Source organism: Tachysurus fulvidraco, chromosome 4, assembly GCF_022655615.1.
Source record: "Tachysurus fulvidraco isolate hzauxx_2018 chromosome 4, HZAU_PFXX_2.0, whole genome shotgun sequence".
Lineage (NCBI taxonomy): Eukaryota > Metazoa > Chordata > Actinopteri > Siluriformes > Bagridae > Tachysurus > Tachysurus fulvidraco.
Genome location: NC_062521.1, coordinates 5,868,122 through 5,888,607, shown reverse-complemented (window position 1 = coordinate 5,888,607; position 20,486 = coordinate 5,868,122). Strand labels below are relative to the sequence as shown.

General features: G+C 36.9%; 1 protein-coding gene across 6 annotated transcripts in view; it reads left to right on the top strand.

The window, feature by feature from the left end:
- The window catches only part of LOC113655221 (CUB and sushi domain-containing protein 1), a 334,957-nt gene that overhangs the window by 18,158 nt on the left and 296,313 nt on the right, over positions 1 to 20,486 (top strand). For 3 of the 6 annotated variants that reach the window (XM_027165619.2, XM_027165615.2, XM_027165614.2), the window contains exon 1: positions 14,450 to 14,739. The exons of 2 other annotated variants lie outside the window; for them this stretch is intronic. In XM_027165619.2, coding sequence (XP_027021420.2) covers positions 14,610 to 14,739 — 130 coding nt within the window. In that variant the 5' untranslated portion in view covers positions 14,450 to 14,609. Of the gene's footprint in view, positions 1 to 14,449; positions 14,740 to 20,486 lie in introns of those variants that run through there. One more of the 6 variants, XM_027165617.2, reaches the window with a different exon arrangement.

The window sequence follows — 20,486 nt, the reverse complement described above, 5'->3', positions numbered from 1 at the left end:
CAATTCATTTCATTTTCTTGCTTGTAGGAGAGCCTGTAAGGAAGTACATTAGATTTTTTCCAAAGAAGGGCACATACTGGGGCACCTCATCACGCCTCACACAAACTTCACCAGAAGAGCATCGCAGAGGGCACTTGCATACAACACGCGCCCTAAAGGATATTTCCTAAAATTTTCACCCCCTTCACTTTATATTTTCTCTACTGTAAGTAGCAGCCTGTAGGGCACATTTGACATTTTCTTATATTATGATCACAACAAATTTAAAGAAATAATGTAGAAATAGTGTGACCACAGGATATGGCATCTTTCACATGAGCATAATAGAACATAATAAACATGCAGTTTTTGTTTCTACCTCAAAAAGCAAAATAGTGTTATCTATGAAGAGTTTTTTTAAAATCTCTTTTCATATATAATTTAAAAAGTAATTTCAGTTGAAAAATTTAGTTGAGTTGAAAAATAAGCTTAAGTTGAAAAATAAGCAATTGTCCTTATTTTTCACATTCATTCTATATACAATTTTTTTTCCCAAAGTTATGAAGGGAAGGGGGGAACAAAGGAAAGTTACTCTAATTGAGGATCCTGTGACAGGATTCGTGGCCTGCTGTTCAAATCCTACTATGTATGAGTTTCATTATTTATGACTGGTTGAGAATGTAAGATATTGCACTAGGCAGGTGATGTGATAACCTTGAAAAGACTTTCTGCTGTACAAACCGAATTTGGCCATGATGGAAAGAAAACATCCCCAATTTAAAGCAATTAAACATCGCAACAGTTTAAACAGGCGTTCCTTAAGATTTAATATAGATCACACAATCTTTAATCTTAAATCTTAAATGTTCTATTTATTAGTTTGTGTTGACCCAACCATTACAATACACGTGTGAAATGTTTTCATAATAATGTGTTGGGATTTGATGATTCTGATATGACGGAGTGCTTATTGAGCCAGTAAGACTGATGAGAAGTTCTCAGAGGCTGTGGTTTGAGACAGCAGTTCGCTAATCAATAGATCAGAGAGATTACATTGCTGTAAGTTGGAAATTAACCTCCACTGTATGACACAATAACTCGGTCAAGCATTTTGGCCTGGGTTTAAGTAGTTCATCAAACTGTCAGAAATGAACTGTAAAATGCTCATGCCCTCTTTACTCGTGGCATGGGTTGAAAACTGTTTCTCCGTGCCATCAAAAACGGATCAGAATAGAGGTTGATAATGGAAAACCTGAGCATCTTTAAGGAAGAATCTATTAGCTAAAGAGATGAAGGTGTCTCAGTTGGGCAGGCTTGAATTGAAATTGATTTGTCAAGAGCACCCGATTCTGCAGGGTTTTTTCCCCGCTGCAGTTTAATTAGAGCTAGAGCGTAGATAAGAGAATCTTCTATGCAAATTGTGAACGATTTTTGGACATTAATTTTGTATACCTGAAAACTGGTGAGGCCGATTTTTATGTTTGCTTTATGGTCTGATGAAGCAAAGGATTTTGTCTAGTATTTTATGCATCACTTAAAAACATACTTGGTTGTGTTGTCTTGAGGCACAAAAACAAGGACAAATCAAGAAAATAAACTGAATAGAGAGTCGGGTTTTTTTTTTTTTTTATCAGAAGTATTGTTCTGAAAAGAAGCATGCCATTTATTTATTCATTAATGTATTTATCCCAGGAACACTTGGTGCAAGCCTGGAGGAAGTGATGGGATGCCAGTCCATTGCAGCACACCATGCAAACTCGCATTTACACCTAGTGGCTATTTAGTGCAGCCAATCCACCTGTGATGCTTTTGGACAGTAGGAAAGAGACGTGAGGCTGTTTCAAAGATTGACAGCATAATATTCTGATAATCTAATAATGAATGTTCATGTCACTAAGTCAAGTCATTAGTTACACATCTACATACACTGACATTTTTGTGCTACTATGGTAAACTACAGACATGGTGCAAAGAATACTGTTCCACATAGTGGCATAGTTCAATACTGAAACTATTAACACAATATTGGCAGGTTATACATAGTAAGATCAGTCCTTTCCATCAGTCATAGCCTCTATCACGTCACTTTAACAAGTATGTCCATTTTACTTTTGGAAATTTTCTACAAATGTGAGTCATGGCACCTGAAGAAGTAGCTAGATGGCTTGCTAGTTTTAATATTTTTTTTTTACCATGCAGATATCATTGCTTGAAACATATTACTTAAGGTAGTTTCATGGTATTGAAAGGGTGCACCTCTGTCAGTTCCCTAGGATGTGAATCAGCATATTACTGTATGTACTTAAGTTTGGGAACTGGTAAGGACTCGGTACACACTGGGGGACAGGACATTTTCAGTTTGTATTCGGGTTGTAAAACATCAACAACAGGCTACTTCAACGCTGTTAACAGCTTCCTAAATGAGTCCATATCAATCAAATGTGGTTCTTTATGGATAACTTTACTCACTTCCAGCCATAGCTTGTCATTAGTCATTGTAACCCCAAATATATAAAATATCTATAGTTATGTCACGTAAGTGCTAGCTTAATTACACATCTGTTATGAAACTTCAGGCAGGATCGTAGGCTAGCTAATAAATTGTTCTAGATCACTGAAAACTTAAAAGCCATTGAACTCAAACCATATATCGAATACCAGAAAGTAAATAATTGCTAACGTATGTTATTTGAGAGATGCAACAATATCAAGCTTCTTGTATTTTCTTCAGTGGCACAATGTACTGTTTGATGCATAGGGGCAGTGATTGCTGAATGTTACATTCAAAATTAAGAGATGCAAATCTGTTTCATTGATAGCTCAACAGTGAACCTAATAGTGAAGTGTGCATTACATCACAAGGTCTCACTGATGGCATAATGAGAATGACTGAGTCTCTCTTTCAACAATAAAAGATAAATAAATAGTGTTTGACTTGCGTTCAAATGAACAAAACCTATATATATTCTGTGACTCTTTTTTAATGTGTCCTTAGTCTATACATGTTTAATTTAACATATAGATATATAGAAAAAATGATCATCAACCTTCTTTAATTTCTTTAAACCTGAAACTAAATTGCTCGTTGCAACAGCTCGTTGCAAATTACAAATGTTGGCAAAAACTGGTAAAAACATCTTGTTTGAGTGAAAATTAGCTGAATTTTTGTAAATTGTAGCCAACATTTTATATTAGAAATCAAATACAGAATCCAGCAGCCTGTTTTCAGATGATTTTGACACATTTTAAACTTTCACTTCTGTTCAATTGACTGATTAGATTTATTGAATTTAGATTTAAAATAAAAGTAAAAAAAAAAGTTACCTTTCATAACGTTCAGTATATTTCTTCCTAAATGTGTAAATACACAAATTACATGTAAGGTACAAGCAGGTGACATTTAACATCCTCTTCATTGTTTGGCTATTGATTGAAAGCCTGTGGGCTGCAAATGATGGATTATTGATGGTCAGTGCTCCCTAACAAATAGTTAACACCACAGTTAAACCAGTGAACAGATGTGTAATACAACCTGACAATACTAAGAAGGGCAGAATAAAAAATTCTGTTTCACTGTTGAAAGAGAAGTACTGTAGCAGCTGAATGGACACATACGTGATGAGCTCAGATTTGGCACACCAAGGTAAAGTATAGTCACTTTACACCAGAGAGACAAATGGAGATTAGAACTGATAAAATAAAACAACTGCAAGAAAAACACATTGAACAATAGATACAGTAGATAGCTGGTGTAGTCACAGTTTCATAGATATGCTAAGTACTCAGAAGGGTATTCTACTTTTTTATTAACCATAATAACTTTCTGTAGTTATTTTGAAGGTCAAAAATATAATTAGATTTTTGTTTTAAGTTTTCAAAAAAAAAAAAAAAAAACAGCAAAAAAAAATCCCATCCCTTCAATTCTTGGTCCATTCTTATAAAGTCAGCTTTCTTAAAGGTTCAACTGGATCATTAAGGGTTCTTGCAAACAGGTTCTGTATGGAAACTTTCCTATAATGATTATGTTGCAAGGTTCTACGTAGAACCGTCCCATCTTAATGACATCTTAGACTTTGGCCATGTTATTCAGTGAACCTCATTTCTAAACTTGGAGGCAGACAAATCTTATTTATTCATCCAAATCATTTTCTTTAGATTCTTTATCTAAATCTTTTCAATGTCCAAAATGTTAACAGGGCAATAAAGGCAAAACTGGATTACAAAAAATAAGGTTGAAAACACGGTGAGAAAAAAGAGGAAAAAATCTCCAAAATTGCAAATCAAAATGAAATAATCACTCAGTTTATTTAAAGAATAATTTATTTTTAACAGGAAGCAGGTGCCTGCCATGGACTACAACTCCATTCAGAGGTGTAGACTATTTTTGTTTCACAAAAGACACTGTGTAGTGTGTGTCTGTGTGAGGCCACCAGATAAGCTGACAACACACTGCCTGTCATAACGGTGCGCTCCAGCAAGATTTTTTTTAACTGTTCCACCCAGAAAAAGATGCTATGAAGCCAATAACATGTCAGACAGCCAACATACAAATCCAACTGCATATGTATGTGCTGTTGCTCAGATTGCAATTTACATAACACAAAAGAGATAAAAGACTGTCTCTTTACAATACCATACATGTATGCTTATTCTATGATAAAGGAATGTCCTTGAGGTCCCTGTATGTGAAGTCACCCTGACATTCACCAGATACACTGTAAGATCTAACCTTTTACATTTATAAAGAGAACACGCTACAGTGTCCTTTACCTTTCAGATATCCACACAAAACCAAGCTATTCATGCTTAATGATGTGAAATAGCAGTCGTTCTGAATTAATCTGAAGTCCGTAAAAAGAAATGAATTGCACGGTAAATCAACGGCACATCACGAGCAGACACTGCTCTGCCACTAATAAGAAGACACGCATGTTCCAGCTTCTCAATTTGGAGCGTACATTAAATTCGGAAGCTTAAGATGTCAGTGATCTAATATTTACAAAAGGCTTTCGTGGTTAATTGCAAATTTCATGTGATTTCTCAGTGGACCTGAATGCAATAGCTCCCACCTGGCTAGAACTCAAGAAAGAAAACCTTGCAATATCATTTCTTATTATCCCTGGTGATCTCTCTACTTGTTTTAGCATGCAAAAGAGCATCCTGTGGTGTTCTTGAAGAGGCATACTCGTGATTTGCAAAACAACTACAATATTTTTATTTTCTAGTAAAGCACACCATATGTGTAATAGTCCTGTCTCTATCTATAAAAGTGTGTGGCCTAAACCAGAAGACGAGTTTAAAAAAAAAAAAAAAAAAAGGCTCCACAGCACTATGAGCTTGGTGTGTGAATTCTAGCTCTGACGATTTCTCAACCTCACTCGTTCATAATGTTTCTAAATTAAAGATATGTGCAAGACTTTCTTTCTTTCTTTTTCTCTTCTTCTTCTTCTTCTTCTTCTTTCTCTTTATCTTCCCCTTCCTCTTCCTACTAAGGAGTCTCTATATGCTTGCATTTGTGATTAGGTTGGAAGTGTTGCTTGCATTTATGGTATGGTGTTTGGTATTACAAGACATGCGTACCAAATTGAAGCTCTGTCTAACACTTAGTTCAAACTAATAGTGGCAAAAATCATTAACTAGTTAATGTCTTGACTTTATAAAATTTCATTATCTTCTCTTATTAATTTGAAGTGTTTTTTATTTTATTTTTGATTTTTTGATTTTTTTTAAATAAATGTTCAATGAAAATGTTGTCCTAATTTTATGAGGCTCATTTAGTCCATTTTGTATTCTAGACCCCTGCTCCTATTGTTACTTGAACACTAGATCTATTTAGGAATTTTAATGTGAATGATCCCCAAAGTGAGACTGTATCTGATTTGTTGGTTTAGGTTTGAACATTTTCAGCTCTAGATCCTCCCAGATTTAAGTAACATCTGCTTACATATTTTACCACTGCAGCAGTGATTGATATATAACCACCTGACCTATGTGAACTATGCAGTGTACCATGTAATAGCTTCCAGCTTGACCATCTCTACCCTGTATAGTGATACACTATTTTGGGGAGGGTGGGGATGTGGTGGGGTGGGTGGGACACTCGGGGGTGGTGTTGTAGGAACAACAAAAATTGAAAAACTTTTCCTTTGTGCAGTGTACATCCTCAAACAAATCCTCTGCCAATGTGTTTGAAGATTGGGGGGATGCTAGGCAGGACATTGTTATCGATGAATGTAATCTGTCAATAATGTGCACCAGGCCCTTGACTATTGGTGATTTCTCTTATTCCTCTAGGCCATAGCAACAGTGACTTCCTAAGCTTATTAAAAAAAAGATGATGAAGGTTAAAATTCAGCAGCATGCTGACAGCAATTCATTCTGTTCTGCTCCATCCATCTCCTAATGACGGTAATTCAGTAGGTGCCATACATCCAAGTATGTCTAGTTAAGATTAGCCCTACTGGGTGTTGTATCTTGACACTGTCCTCTTAAAACAATCACGTGTGTACTTGAATTTGTCCAAGTTGCTTTTGAATTTATCATCTGTAATTTGGGAGGCCTTAATAAACATAACATAATTCAACACTAATCTAGCCCTGTGTTTTTAAGTTAAAGCCACTGCAACAGAAACCACATTTTGCCTTATTTAATATTATTTGCTCTTTTTTTCATAAATAGTAAAAACAAGTACAGTGTATTCCAGTCAGGTCTCCAGAAGTGCCATATTGGGTGATTAGCACTGACCAAAATGAACAATCTGAGGAGTATGTAATTGATAATGTTTTGACAGCCAAGATTTCAGAGCCTAACAAAATGTCCAATATAGCGTCAGAGGGAAAAATCATCTACTTTAGGTCTCCTGCTCCTTTCTCTTTTATATCCACAAGGATATTTCTCTATTCACCCTGAATTAGCAGCACAAAGCACAAGATGTAAATTGGGTATAATTTATGAGAAACTATTACTATTATTAACTTTAGTTAACCTTATTCACATATTGTTTTGATAACTCTGCTATGCCCCAACATTTATATTTACTTACAAACCAAAAGTGGAACAGATTTGGAACTTTTAAAGGAGAAACGGCTAAAATTATTTTGACATGCCACATTTTAACCTAATAGGCTACGTTAATAGAACTGGAGGACCTAGTCCATTATGACAAAAATGTCTCTCTCCAGGAATTTTACTTCGGTATGTTGGATGTGAAATCTGTGTGCAATATGGTGGTTGGCCCTGCTCTGGTGATTAATTTATTAAATGTAATTTTTTTTTTTGATAAAGCCAAAGATATCAGTAAAAAAAATTCTCTTATCCCTATATTTAGTTTTATAAAGTGATCCCCATTTGGCCAACTTCTCTGAATTCTATTATTAGCATATTCATAGAAATTTCACATGCACCAACCCAAAATAATGCAGAGAAAACCTCTGGATTGTAATATTGAAATTGTTGCTGGCTGATTGCTCTGCTGCCTCTTTAAGGAATATAACACCAGCACATTTTATCCCCATCAATTTCATGCTATTTCTCTGTTCCACATTGTGGCTACATTGTCCTGTTTATGACATTACCAATTGTGCAATGTCAGTTGCACTTTGGTGTTTGTGTTTGTCTAATTCTAAAGTAATGCAGCCTATAATGGGTACTTCAGTCAATTCAGAGGCCACTGTTACTCCTGGTGATTATTCACAGCTTGGCCCAGTGAGTTTTACTTGTTGCCCCTAAATTTTGTAATAGTGCTACAGAGACCATTATGAATGCTGGCTCAATAATTATTTATATCCAGAATGAAAAATGTAAAAACTTAAATTCCATGATATAGTAATTGGCATGAATGTATAACTAAGTAGTTAATAATTCTGCACTTGTGCTCCATCATGAGCAAATGTCCTTGGATGATACTTCTGTATGGAATGCAAAATGTACACTGCTATGAATAAAGATTTTCACCATCAACTCTACACCTATAAGAATTAACCAAAAAGAAATGTGGGTCTGTCTCTGACTAGTTTTAATGAAGTAAAAGGCACTGTAGACCAGTAGACTATATTTCCAGATATTAAGGAAGAAATGGGATGACGACCCTTTTAATTGCAATGTACTGCTGTAATCCAAGTGGATGAAATGGTGTCTTTTCCTCTGGACTGTGTTTTGATGACAAATTAAAAGGTATTAATAATGCATAATCACAGCCATTTGATCATTAATTTATGTTTTATAGAGATGGTCAACAAGGACATGGATGCCCACCCATGCATATTTATCTTAATGAGTTCTATTGCTGCACTTGTCCTTGCATTTCATGCACAGCTAATTGTTCCTAACATGTTCTTCAAATCATGTTATTTATTTATGTTGGGCTGTTTCCCCAAAGACTTTGAGTCATGCTTGTCCGAATCTGCAGGAGCTCTTATCACCATTAGAAATAAGCTTGCTTCCTTGGTTTGATGTCAATGATTGCTAGTAACTCATCTTAGCAATATAGCCAAGACTTTTAGAACCACAGCACGATAATATGACTGACATTGTACTGCTACCAGACTATTATCCTGCATAAGTAGATAAATATTGTGGTTAGCTTTATGTACAGCCACGGCCAAAAGTTTTTGAGAATGACAGAAATATTAAGTCTGTAGAAAGTCTGCTGCCTCAGTTTTTGTAATGACAATTTGCATATACTCCAGAATGTTATGAAGAGCGATCAGATGAATTGCAGTTTAAATGCACAGGCTCTCTTTGCCATGAAAATGAACCTAATGGCAAAAAAAACCCCAACAAAACATTTCCACTGCATTTCAGCACGGCCACATGTCAGTGATTCTCTTAACACAGGTGAGTGTTGATGAGGGCAATGCTGGAGATCACTCTGTCATGCTAATTAAGTTCAAATAACTTAAGGATGGTGCTTAAAATAATTGTTCTTCCTCTGTTAACCTGTAAGGAAACATGTGCAGTCAATATCCTTGCCTGTTTGTAAGATTGCATCTAAATCAACCATCAAATCAAGAACTTCAAGGAGAGGGGTTAAATTTTTTGTAAAGAAGGCTTCAGGGCACCCAAGAAAGTCCAGCAAGCACCAGTACCATCTCCTACTGTTGATTCATCTCTGCAGGTCGGGGCACCACCAGTGCAGAGCTTGCTCAGGAATGGCAGCAGGCAGGTGTGAATGCATTTGCATGCACAGTGAGGCAAAGACTTTTGGAGAATGACCTGGTGTCATAGAGGGCAGCAAAGAAGCCACGTCTCCCTAGGAAAAACATCAGGGACAGACTGGTTCTGCAAAAGGTACAGGGATTGGATTGCTGAGGACTAGGGTAAAGTCATTTTCTCTGATAAATCCCCTTTCCTATTGTTTGGGGCATCCGGGAAAAAAGCTTGTCTGAAGAAGAAAAGGTTATTGCTACCATCAGCCGTGTGCCATACTGTACCAACAGTAAAGCATCCAGAGACCATTCGTGTGTAGGGTTGCTTTTCAGCCAAGGGAGTGGTTTCACTCACAATTTTGCCTAGGAACACAGCCATTAATAAAGAATGGTACAAAAAGCTTGTCTGAAAGCAACTTCTCCGAACCTTCCAAAAACAGTTTGGTGACGAACAATGCCTTTTTCAGCATGATGGAGCACCTTGCAATACGTGATAACTAAGTGCCTTTGGGAAAAAGACATCAAAATTTTGTGTCCGGTGTCAGGAAACTCCCCAGGCCTTAATCTCATTCAGAACTTGTGGTCAATCCTTAAGAGGTGGGTAGACAAACAAATTCCAAATTCTGACAAATTCCAAGCACTGGTTATGCAAGAATGGACTGCCATCATTTAGAATGTGACCCAGAAGTTGATTGACAGCATGCCAGGGCGAATTGCAGAGGTCTGGAAAAAGCAGGGTAGACACTGCAAATATTGACACTTTGCATAAACTTAATGTAATAGTCAATAAATGCCTTTGACATTTATGAAATGCTTGTAATTATACTTCAGTATACCATAGAATCATCTGAAAAAAGATATAAAAACACTGAAGCAGCAGACTTGAAGATTTATATTAGTCATTCTCAAAACTTTTGGCCACAGTTATATGCTTCCTCTTCATTAGATAATCAGTAAATTCAGCAATGCATTTAGGAACATGTTTGTCACAGCATTAATGCCAAGAGTAGCTTATCAGAATTACCCCAAGTCAAGTCTCTACATGTGTGATAGTAATTACCTTGCTATCTTTGATAAAGATACAGATTGTCTTGTTAGCCTCTTCGGGTGAATTATTGTCTGTCTTAACACTTTCATTGCGTAAGGATGCAAGGATGGTGTTGATTATAATACAATTGCTTTAGTTTGTTTGTTTTTTATTTTATTTTACTTATTTATTTATTTGTTTGTTTGTTTGTTTATTTATTTATTTTCAGACTACAAAGCATAATTTTTCTCCAGGATTTTCTTCCCCCGATATTTTGTTTGTCCATACTTACTATTAGTGTCAGTTATAGTAAGAGGTAAGGAAAGGGTTCCCATCGCAAAAACATGGGTGTTAATATGGTGTTGGTCATGGCTTTGCTGCTCATGAGCATTAGTGAGAGAGGGCAATAATGACGCTCGGTGTTCAGTTGTCATTCCAATTTATTTTGAAGTTTATTTTGTTTAGTGGGGTTGAGGTCAGAGCTCTGTGCCGGTCAGTCACGCATTTTAATTCTTCCACTTGATCTACCATGTCTTTGTGTAACTTGTTTTGTGAACATGGCCATTGTCATGCTGGAACATATTTGGGCGACCTGGTCGCTGTGAAAGGAAATTGTATTATTAAAGCATGCAGTGACATTTTATACAATTGACTGCTTTCAAATATGTGCCAATAGGTTGGAGAAGGCCCAAGTATGGCTGTGATGGTTAGGTGTACACAAACCTTCAGCCATACAGTGCAGCAAATCTGATCACAATGCTGCTGTTTGGGCTTTTACAAAAAAAAAACCTACTTCCACTCTTTTCTTACCCTCCAAGTTCAAAGCATCAAAGCCAGAACTGAACTTGAGCACACAGCTTTGGTTCGACCATCCGTCGTGCCTGGCTGCTGTTTAAAACGGAGCATAGAGTATAACCCTGAGGTGAAGCAAAGAAATAGTACAAGTGAAATATTGCAATGGACCAGGGAAGGGCACTGAGTGATGATACGATTTGATTTTCCAGGGCATCACATTTTACTCCAGGCCCACTGGAAATCTCGCATCACCTCAGCAATATAACATTTCAGTTGTACGACTAAAAAGTACGCAATTTCATACGACTCTCTGTTCTCTCTATAAATGTAAAGGATACTGAGTGCTGTGTCTGTTTTCAGCTTTCTACTACCTCTTTGTGGCAGATGTTGTTTTGATGCATGTCAGGATGATTTTTTTTCTTTCTTCTTCAAAACTCTTCAGAAACTCATGCAATCTCTTTTAGTGCTGCTGCATTCTATTCAGCTCAGCCTCTACTCCTCATACCCTATAAAGAGCCAGCCCTATTCTGTTCATTTCAAAGCACTCTAAGTGACCAGTCATGTTAATGCACTGTGGGAGATGGACAGACCTAGATGGACATGTTTACGTTCTTCTTCTTATAATTCAGACCATACTTGAGAGTGGGGTTTGATTGAGTACACAGAATCTTTGAAGTGTACGGCTTGTTTTGAACTCACCTGTGTTCTATATGGTCTGGCACTTATATCAGTAACACGTACTAAACAGTTACTAACAAAAATGAACTATTTGTGTAAGACCTAAAAGAAGGAGAACTCGGCAATCAAACATTTTTCATTCTTCATTTAAAACCAGATCACAGCACTGTCTCAAAAATCAAAAATGTCAATGATGACAGCTTAGTCGTGCATGCTGTTGGAGTGATGGTTGTGTTTAGAACCTAATTGCAAGGCGATATTTTTTGTAGATTGCTCAATGTTATGAGTCAATATTATAATTTCTGTTGTTGCAACTCCTGCTGTGCAGCGGTTTGCACACATGAGAATATTGCAGTAAGGAAATAAGTAGGTGCTGTGTGAAGCAGAAGCAAACTTATTTGTGACAAATACGGCACATATTGTTGAGGTAGGAGGTTGGGATGTTTTTCTTCTAAGACCGGCACATCATCTAGGGCTCTTTTGTCCATTCTGATGGATCATGGCACAGCAAATTCAACAAATATTAACTGGTGAAGCTTGAGTTCATTGGATCATTGAAAGTCAAGCACATTTTAATCTGTGTCTGTGCAGTGTTGCTGAATGTTTGTCTGTATTTGGCTGTAATACATCAGGAATGAAACCAGGTAAGGAACACCACCCCACCCCCCCTTTCCTTTCTTTTTTGATCCTTTTTTGACGAAAAACGTCTACATAATTTGGTTTAAACATGAGCAACAGCAGCTTCACATATATGAAGACTATTTACAACACGCTAGTGGATCGGTGTTCAGATGTTATATGCCTTCATATCTAACATCTGTTAAAGGCTTTTCTTGCAGGGTTGTGTTTGTATTGTATTGTCTGCTTGTAATACTGCCATCACCGTTTTTATCATCCTGCATGGGATTGTGTCAAACAAATATGAAGGATATATAACTAGTGCTGTTTATTTTTATAGACAATTATGCATTATATTGACATTAAAACAATAATGTTGCAGTTCTCCATCTGTGAGTAACTTGATTGCTCGATTCTATGGTTCCATAAAAGGTTCTTATCCATTCACATCTAAACAGTGTTAAGATTTTTTATTTGAACCCCTAACAGAATATCAAAATGTAGGTTTATTGTTGCCATTCAGGTATGGGCCACATGTTCTTTTCAGAACTGCTAAACATACTACTAACGTCTACAGAACAAACCCAAATGCAATAATACAGCTTTCAGAACAGAACAAACATCACTTATAAAATAATGGCTATTATTATTATTGTTTAGTATTTATTTAAACATTTGTATAATGTTGTTGGTGTGCAGAACATTCAGTAAGTAGTAACTTAATTTACTTAATTTCACGCAAAGTTTCAAAGTACATTCAATATTAACGTTAGGACCTTTTCCTTTAAAGGAAAAATTAGATTTTTGGCATAAAATGAACTGCTTCTGAAAATTCAGCTGGAATTTTAAATTACTTTACAATTAAAAATTTTTTTAGGGCCCATACAGATTCCATTATTAGCACAGTGGCCATAAACATATAGTTCACTCCCAAGCAGGCAGTCTTAGATCTGCACCTTCTTTGTGTGATAGGATTTTCAGCAGATGGCAGCAAAGTCCCATTTTACTGTCTTGTGTTGTCCAAAAAAGGATATGTGCAGACTTCTTCAGATAAACACATTTTTTAACCATACCACCCCCATTATGTTGGTGAGGGAGAATTTATACACCATTTATACTCCGACGGGTGCGTGAACGGGAAAACAAGAAAATCTGTCTTTCTTTTACAGCGTGTACATGCTACATTAGTGATGTTGCTTGAGGAGGCTTGTTTAGAAAAAAATGTTTCCTGTCTGCTGCTTGAATTTGGTCAATTTGATGAATTCTGGGGTACAATGATGACTTTTGGGACACCAGTCAGGCCCACTAGGCTTCCTTGACCCAGACAATATTCATTCTCCTTGGTTCTTTTTCTTTCCCTACTCTCCTTGCCATACAACTGTGTATCCTCATGAGTACAACTTTTGTGCCTTTTAAAATATGCATAAGACATACCTTTTAAAAAAGTGATAATTAACTTTTGATATATTTCTTTGAGGAAAAAAAAAGATTAAAAGTTGAAACGTCTATATGCTTGGCTCAGAGGTCTCAATGTCAAGACACTGTAAGACAGGCTTGATATTTGACACCCACCGCACTTCATCCTCCAGTCTGGGACTGTTTACCTGTAAAACCACACATCCTCCATCAATACAGATTTGTACTAGCAAACAATTCAGTTTTTAAATATTAGACTCATTGTTTAATAAAATGCTATAATATTGACGCCCTGAAGTTTTTTATGTTTGAGGTGTTGTGCATTAAAACACACCGACATATATCAAAAAAAAAAATTATATATATATACACACGTGTGTGTGTGTGTGTGTGTGTTTATTTTTTTGACCTGCTGTGGTCATACTCGCAGCGTCTTGGGTCACGATCAGGGTGCGCATCTTTAATTCTCCAGTCTCCGGTCTCTTTAATCTTGGCAGAGTTTACTGCGCTGATTTTAGGGTAGCTAAGAAATTGTGCTTTTAGGATCACCTTCGGGTACTTATTGTTGCTGCTGCTGCTGCTGTTCCAGTCAATATCAGATCCCAGAGGCCATTTGTAATTCTTAGCTCTTGTTAAACTCCGTAGATGAGCAGTGCCGTGTGTCTTCTTCCCCTGCACAGTGTTGTGTGATGGGTGAGTCCAGCATCCATGCGCAGCGCAGCGCCTCTCTCTCTCTCTCTCTCTCTCTCTCTCTCTCTCTCTCTCTCTCTCTCTCTCTCTCTCTCTCTCTCTCTCTCTCTGCGTCTCTCTCCAGCTCATTCCGTGTGTTCCGTTCGGACTGAGTGATCCTCGCTATGCTCGCGTCCTTCTCTCTGCGCACCACACGGGCGCTTTTCTCCCGATGCTGATATGACCGCCAAAGCGGCGCCTCGTCTTCCCGCCCGAGCTGGATGTCTATACGCGGCTTTAATCGGCGTCAAGAACTCGGCATTAAGGCGGAATTAACGGCGGACGCCACCGCCATGGGCAAATTCGAGCACGTCTGGCTCGTTTTCGCAGGTCTCATCACCGCCGCCAGCGGTAAGTCCTAAACCGGGATTGATTTGGTTTTGATTTATTCAGAATTTATTGTACCTCTTTATTTTTGTATTCGGGATTTTTGCGCAAGCTGTTGGAGATTTGACTTTTAAGAACACCTGACTGTCAGATGCGCCTGTGCCCTTTTTCTTACGTTTTGGACCCACTTCCCAAACTTGCATTCTAATATCCTATGCTTGGAAGTAGTAGAAGGACATTGCAGAGGAATATTATATACAAATGATTTCCACTTAGCAGGATAATACGTCGAAATGCAGGCTGACGCGCAAAAAATCTTTAACTTCAGTTAGAATGCCAGACTCACGAAGTGTTATTTAGAGGACATGACATGACGCCGAAATGAGCTTACGGGGAAATCTGATTGAAAACGAAAAAAAAAAATAAGGGGGGGAATCTGTCCTTCAGGGTAAAGATTGTCCAAAAATACGACGTGTGCGTAAGAGGGAGCGAGAGAGCGCGCACGGGAGAGAGCGAGTGTGCGTGCGTGTGCGCGTGCGGGCGCAAAATAGAAATAAATGTGCTGTTTTAACCCTAAAACAGACTGCTAAAAACTTTAACATAGTGCCAACTGCTCTTTGACACCCCCTCTCCCACCCTACACACAGCCCTTTTTTTTCCTTTTTTTTTTTGGTTTAAATTGATCAATGAAGATTTTAACGAACCGTTGGCTAAAAGTTAAGATGCACTTGCCATGGAAATGATTTATTACCAAAACGTGTTGAGTGATTGTAAAGTTCTAGCTTAATTAGTGTGCATATTTCTATAGACTTGTGTGGCGGAATTAGCCACAGAATCTGTCTTGCACATCCAGACTAGCCCAGGTCACTGCAGTTATTTTGATCAAACTCAATGAAATAGAATGTGTGGGTACTCCTTTAATTTTTCAAAAGTTTATGCTTTGAGTTTTTTTTTTCTTGCACTTGTTTATGCTTTAGAGATGTCTCCACCTCCAGACGCAACAGTTGGAGAAGTGGGAGCAGATAACGGCGCAGTTGCGCTTGATGTGATTTCACGCTCATTTAGTTAGCTGACAGGTCCCACAAGCCATGTCCACTGTATTGCTGATGTAAATTTTCAAATCACCTCCTCCTTCATGTGTTTTAGGTGGCATTGAGCTAAAACTTACTAAGACAACAAAATATTTCATGATTATTTGTTTCAAGTACTGTTTCTTGGTCCTGTCATGATAGCGCAGTGTGCAGCGTTGCTGCTCACAGCACTGAAAACCCTACCGCTATTCTAAATTGCCCTCTAGCTGCAAATGAGCATGTGAAAGTATGCTCGCATGGGACGTGTGTGCATCCACTCTTCTGAATTCTCCCTTCCTTTTACTGCTTGTGGTTCTAAAAGCTGAGAGAATCTTCCTGGTTTTTGTCTTTGATCATAAAAATGAGTTTTTTTGGACACCTGATTATTATGAAAGATTATAATTATGGATTTTTATGGGATTTACGTTATTCTCATCATTTAGAGGCAATGAGGGTGTGTTGATGGTACAAGGGGTGTGACCTGACTAGAAGCAACAGCAATGGCATTGCCATTGACTTTAAACATAAAGTGGTTTTCTTCATAAGTTAGATAGGTTGTGTTACTGAAAGGAAGAAGAAGCTTGAAAATTTATATGTAAATAGGCCAGCATGCAAGTTTGCAGCCTCAAAATGCACCGATTGACAGTGATGAAGTCAGCTCTCAACAGGGAATACTAGATGTCGGGGTGGGTGAGGATGCTAGGTGTCTTTCAGCTTTCCTGGACCCATTATGTGCATCGTTTTAGTGGATGAGCTCTTCAAAAAAATTCTGATGCTCCAGGACATTTCCTCTACTTTCTGGGTCTGTAAAAGAATCATTAGTTTTGCTAAAGCTTGCACTAATGACTTGCCAATGACTGCAGCTCTTCCAGGTTCAGAGCCATAAGGAAAGACCTAGTATTGAAAGAACCTCAAGGACTCTCTGGTCTGGATGTGGATGGATCATGTCAGGAGCTGTTTGTTAAAGATGGATTAAATCATGATCTGAACACACTATAACAGTCCAATAAATGGAATATTTTCTTAAAAAAAACAAGTTCTATAAAATTCCTCTTAATCCACTGCACTGTAAGCCCTTACAGGTTGATTGAACTTAAAAAAAAATTATGGAAACTCGTTGCCCTAAAAAAGTTAATTTTGTCTTGTTGAAATAACAACACATTTTAAGTTCAATGTACTTAAGATGCAAGTGCATTTAATTGAAAACCTTTAGTTCATTGAACTAACAGTTTTTAATGCAGTGCAATTGAAATTTTAGGTACATTAAACTTAAAATGTGTTGTTTTTTCAACAAGACAAAATTAACTTTTTTAGGGCAACGAGTTTCCATAATTTTTTTTAAGTTCAATCAATCTGTAAGGGCTTACAGTTATGCACAGAAACCATATGTGAAACCTACAATCTGGATGGATGTTGTGAGTAGACAGAACCCAAAACTTTAACTTAAATATAGCTATTTACTGCAAATGATTTAATAAAGATACACCTGCATTACAAATAAGGACAAAGGATAACAATCATTTATTTGAACTTACTATTTATTTGAATTCACTAATCAAAATCAGTTTTCAAAGACTGACAAAAACAATGAAATACCTTAAGTACCAATTACCCAATTTTAAATCTTTAAAACAGAAATTTAAAAACTTTTCCAAATATTTAACAAGCACAGTGTTGTTATACTGTATTAATAAGGAACATTTGTCCAACCCTAAGGCATAGCTCAACGAAAGGAAAGAGAACGTTTTTTTTATCTAACGATTCTGAAAGAGAACCAGAAGAAACATGAATTTACCGTACCTGTTTACATGGTTAGCTGATTTGTAACAGCCAGACTCTTGCCCTTCAACTCCTTCTTGCCTAAACCTAGCAAAACTTGCTGAATGAAAAGAAAGGTGCTGCCCATGCACTTTGGGTAGTTTAGGTGCAGTGCATAAGTTAAACCAAAAAGAAGACACATGGCCTGGGGTATGTTGTCTAAATTGTCCATTCCCCTCCAAGATGATTCCCCCGAGGATGGGTGGAGACGGAGGGACAGGGGTTGCAGAGCCACATCTTCATTTTCTAAGCTGAGGATTCCAACTGGCATATGTTGGTATGAGTCACCATCATCAGAAGCCTGGACAACAGATTGGAGATTACTAAAATACATTTTAGCAGTATACAGTTTTTTTCTAGATATTAATTTTATTGGACTTTTTTTTTTGTTTAGTTGTATGCAAGCATAATTTTTTGTAAATTATGTACACAAGTGCATCCAGGAGTTCAGTTATATTTAAACATTGTGTGTATGTTTTTAAGTAAGTGTATTTTAAGGGTAGTGAAAGACTTAAAAGTACAGAACCATTCTTGATACAGGCATGGAAAAGGCTGGCTTCTTGCATAGCTCCCATGTTTAAGTCTGTAATGTTTTAACAAGTATCCCCTTTTGTCACAAGCAAATATGCAATACTTACATTTCCAGATCATCTTGATTAGCCCTGCTTTGAAGTTGAATCTGCAGAGTAATAAAAAACATTTTTACATGATGACAAGAAAATAATTATCTTTTGATCTGTTATCTACAAAATTTCTATCCAAAACAAAGTACTATCTAGCTATCCATTTATTTATTTAGCATGTCATGATACAACAGACTTGCATTAACCGAAATGTACTAGCTAACACCACGCTGATGAGCACGAGGTTGCATTTCTTTAGACAACTAACGTTACATGGGCTAGTTTTTCTTGCGGGCAGTCGAATTTCAATTTAAGCAATTTACTTGGCTCACAAAGAAATGTAAAAACTTCTAAAAGGTTAATGATAAAGTTGCACTGTATTTAAACCATGCTGGACATTTCTAATGTGGTAAACCGCCAAGATGCAAAAACACCATTGAAAAAGGATATAGTTTTACACAACAGACGACGTTTTCGGTCATTTGTTTAATAAGAATTATTGATCAAAAAAAGGTTAAGCATTAGATTTTAAATGTGACGATTCCAAAGAGCATGTCGTAACATAGAACTATATAAAAGTGGCGGTTGCGACTGATCGATACAACACGATGGCGAACGATAACATGTAAACACAGCCTAAACATTTAGTTTTACTGGCTAAATGTTATACATCTCATTTATCAATGTTTTATAATGTATTCGCTGTTTCAGACCAAAATGTAAAGTCCTACTCACCAGCAAACGTTGATGAAAATGCGCGCTGCATCCTTGTCTGACGTCAGTTCAAACAGCCAATCAACATCTTCCTTGTATTGCTTTGCATTGACAACAGACTAAAATAAGCTAAGTACATTCAATTTAAACAATTCAATAGAATGAAAAGTATCATGCTAATTCTACAACAAACTAAAAACATGGAGTAATTGTGCAAACATTTTAGAGTTTGTTTATTGTACCTAAGTAGTTTGAATTAAAACAATTTCAGGAATATCAGTGTTTGCAACAAATAAAATATTTGATTTATTATAGAACAACTAATTGCCTCTTTTTGGTTCTTATGATTACTTGCATTATAGCAGTTTTAAAGAGTGATATTTATAAGAGTAAACTTAATAAAACAAAAATGTGCATGTTCTCGAGGAATGGGAAAGGTTCTTCTGAAGCCCATGGTAGAGACGACATCTTGCAGAAAACCATATCAACGTTTTATATATAAGGAAACAATAACATCCTGTTAATGATTTCTAATTTGTCAGAGCTGTTCTGTTATAGGAAATGAATCGGCACCTTAAGCTTTGATCATTTTACAATGCTGTGATTTAAGTACTTTTTCAGTAAGATGGGAAATTCTACTGATAATTGATCAGGTGTGGTGACTTTTGGCTGATCCTTGATTCTTAAAACTAGATTTGTTCAGAACTAACCATGAACCAAGACCTTTATATAATGAGACATTAGGCTTCGAAAGGGGTACGTGTTCGTGTCATGTCTTAAATGTCTTTTCGTTTTATTAGTATTTGGAGTAGCTTGTAACTAATTGTAACTGTTAAGAAATCTAAAAAACGTTGTTTCAGCTGCGTTTAATCTTGCATTAGGCACAGTAGGGAATAAAAGCTTGCCGCGCAGGAACAGTAATTCAATTTACCAATTTTACACTGACTATAAGATGCCTGCTTGATGGTCCAAGGCAGATGCCCAGCGACAATTAGATGACATTGAGTTGTTGCCAAACTACAAGACATTTATGAATTTGTCCAACTTCACGTCTCTCATGCAAATATGACATTAGATTTCTGGGGGGGACAGGAAACCCTGTGCCGGCTAAATATTAGGCTATATTAGACAGTTTGAGTCAACACATGGGGGGAACATGGAATCCCAGTGTTCACTAGAACTGTCTAATATAACCGGAGTGTAGCTTTGTTGATTATTACATGTTCAGCATTTTATTCCCTGTGTTTCTTTCAGAACTCGAAATATTCCTTGATGTCGTTTCATAGATGATTCATACTTGATGCATCAAACACACAAACCTGTTTAAGAGGCCACTAAAAATGCCTTTCAAGTGATTAAAATGCTGATGCCATATAAACATGCCACATTATTGAATGGCACTGATTAGGAAGGCAGATGCAAAGCAAGGAGCCAAAAACATTAATTATTCACTGGACATCTGGCTCAGTGCAGCAGAGAAAGCTCTTGTTTTAAGTTAGTCACTGCTCTTCCTCCACTTCAAAAAGTTCTGTATGCATGCAATATT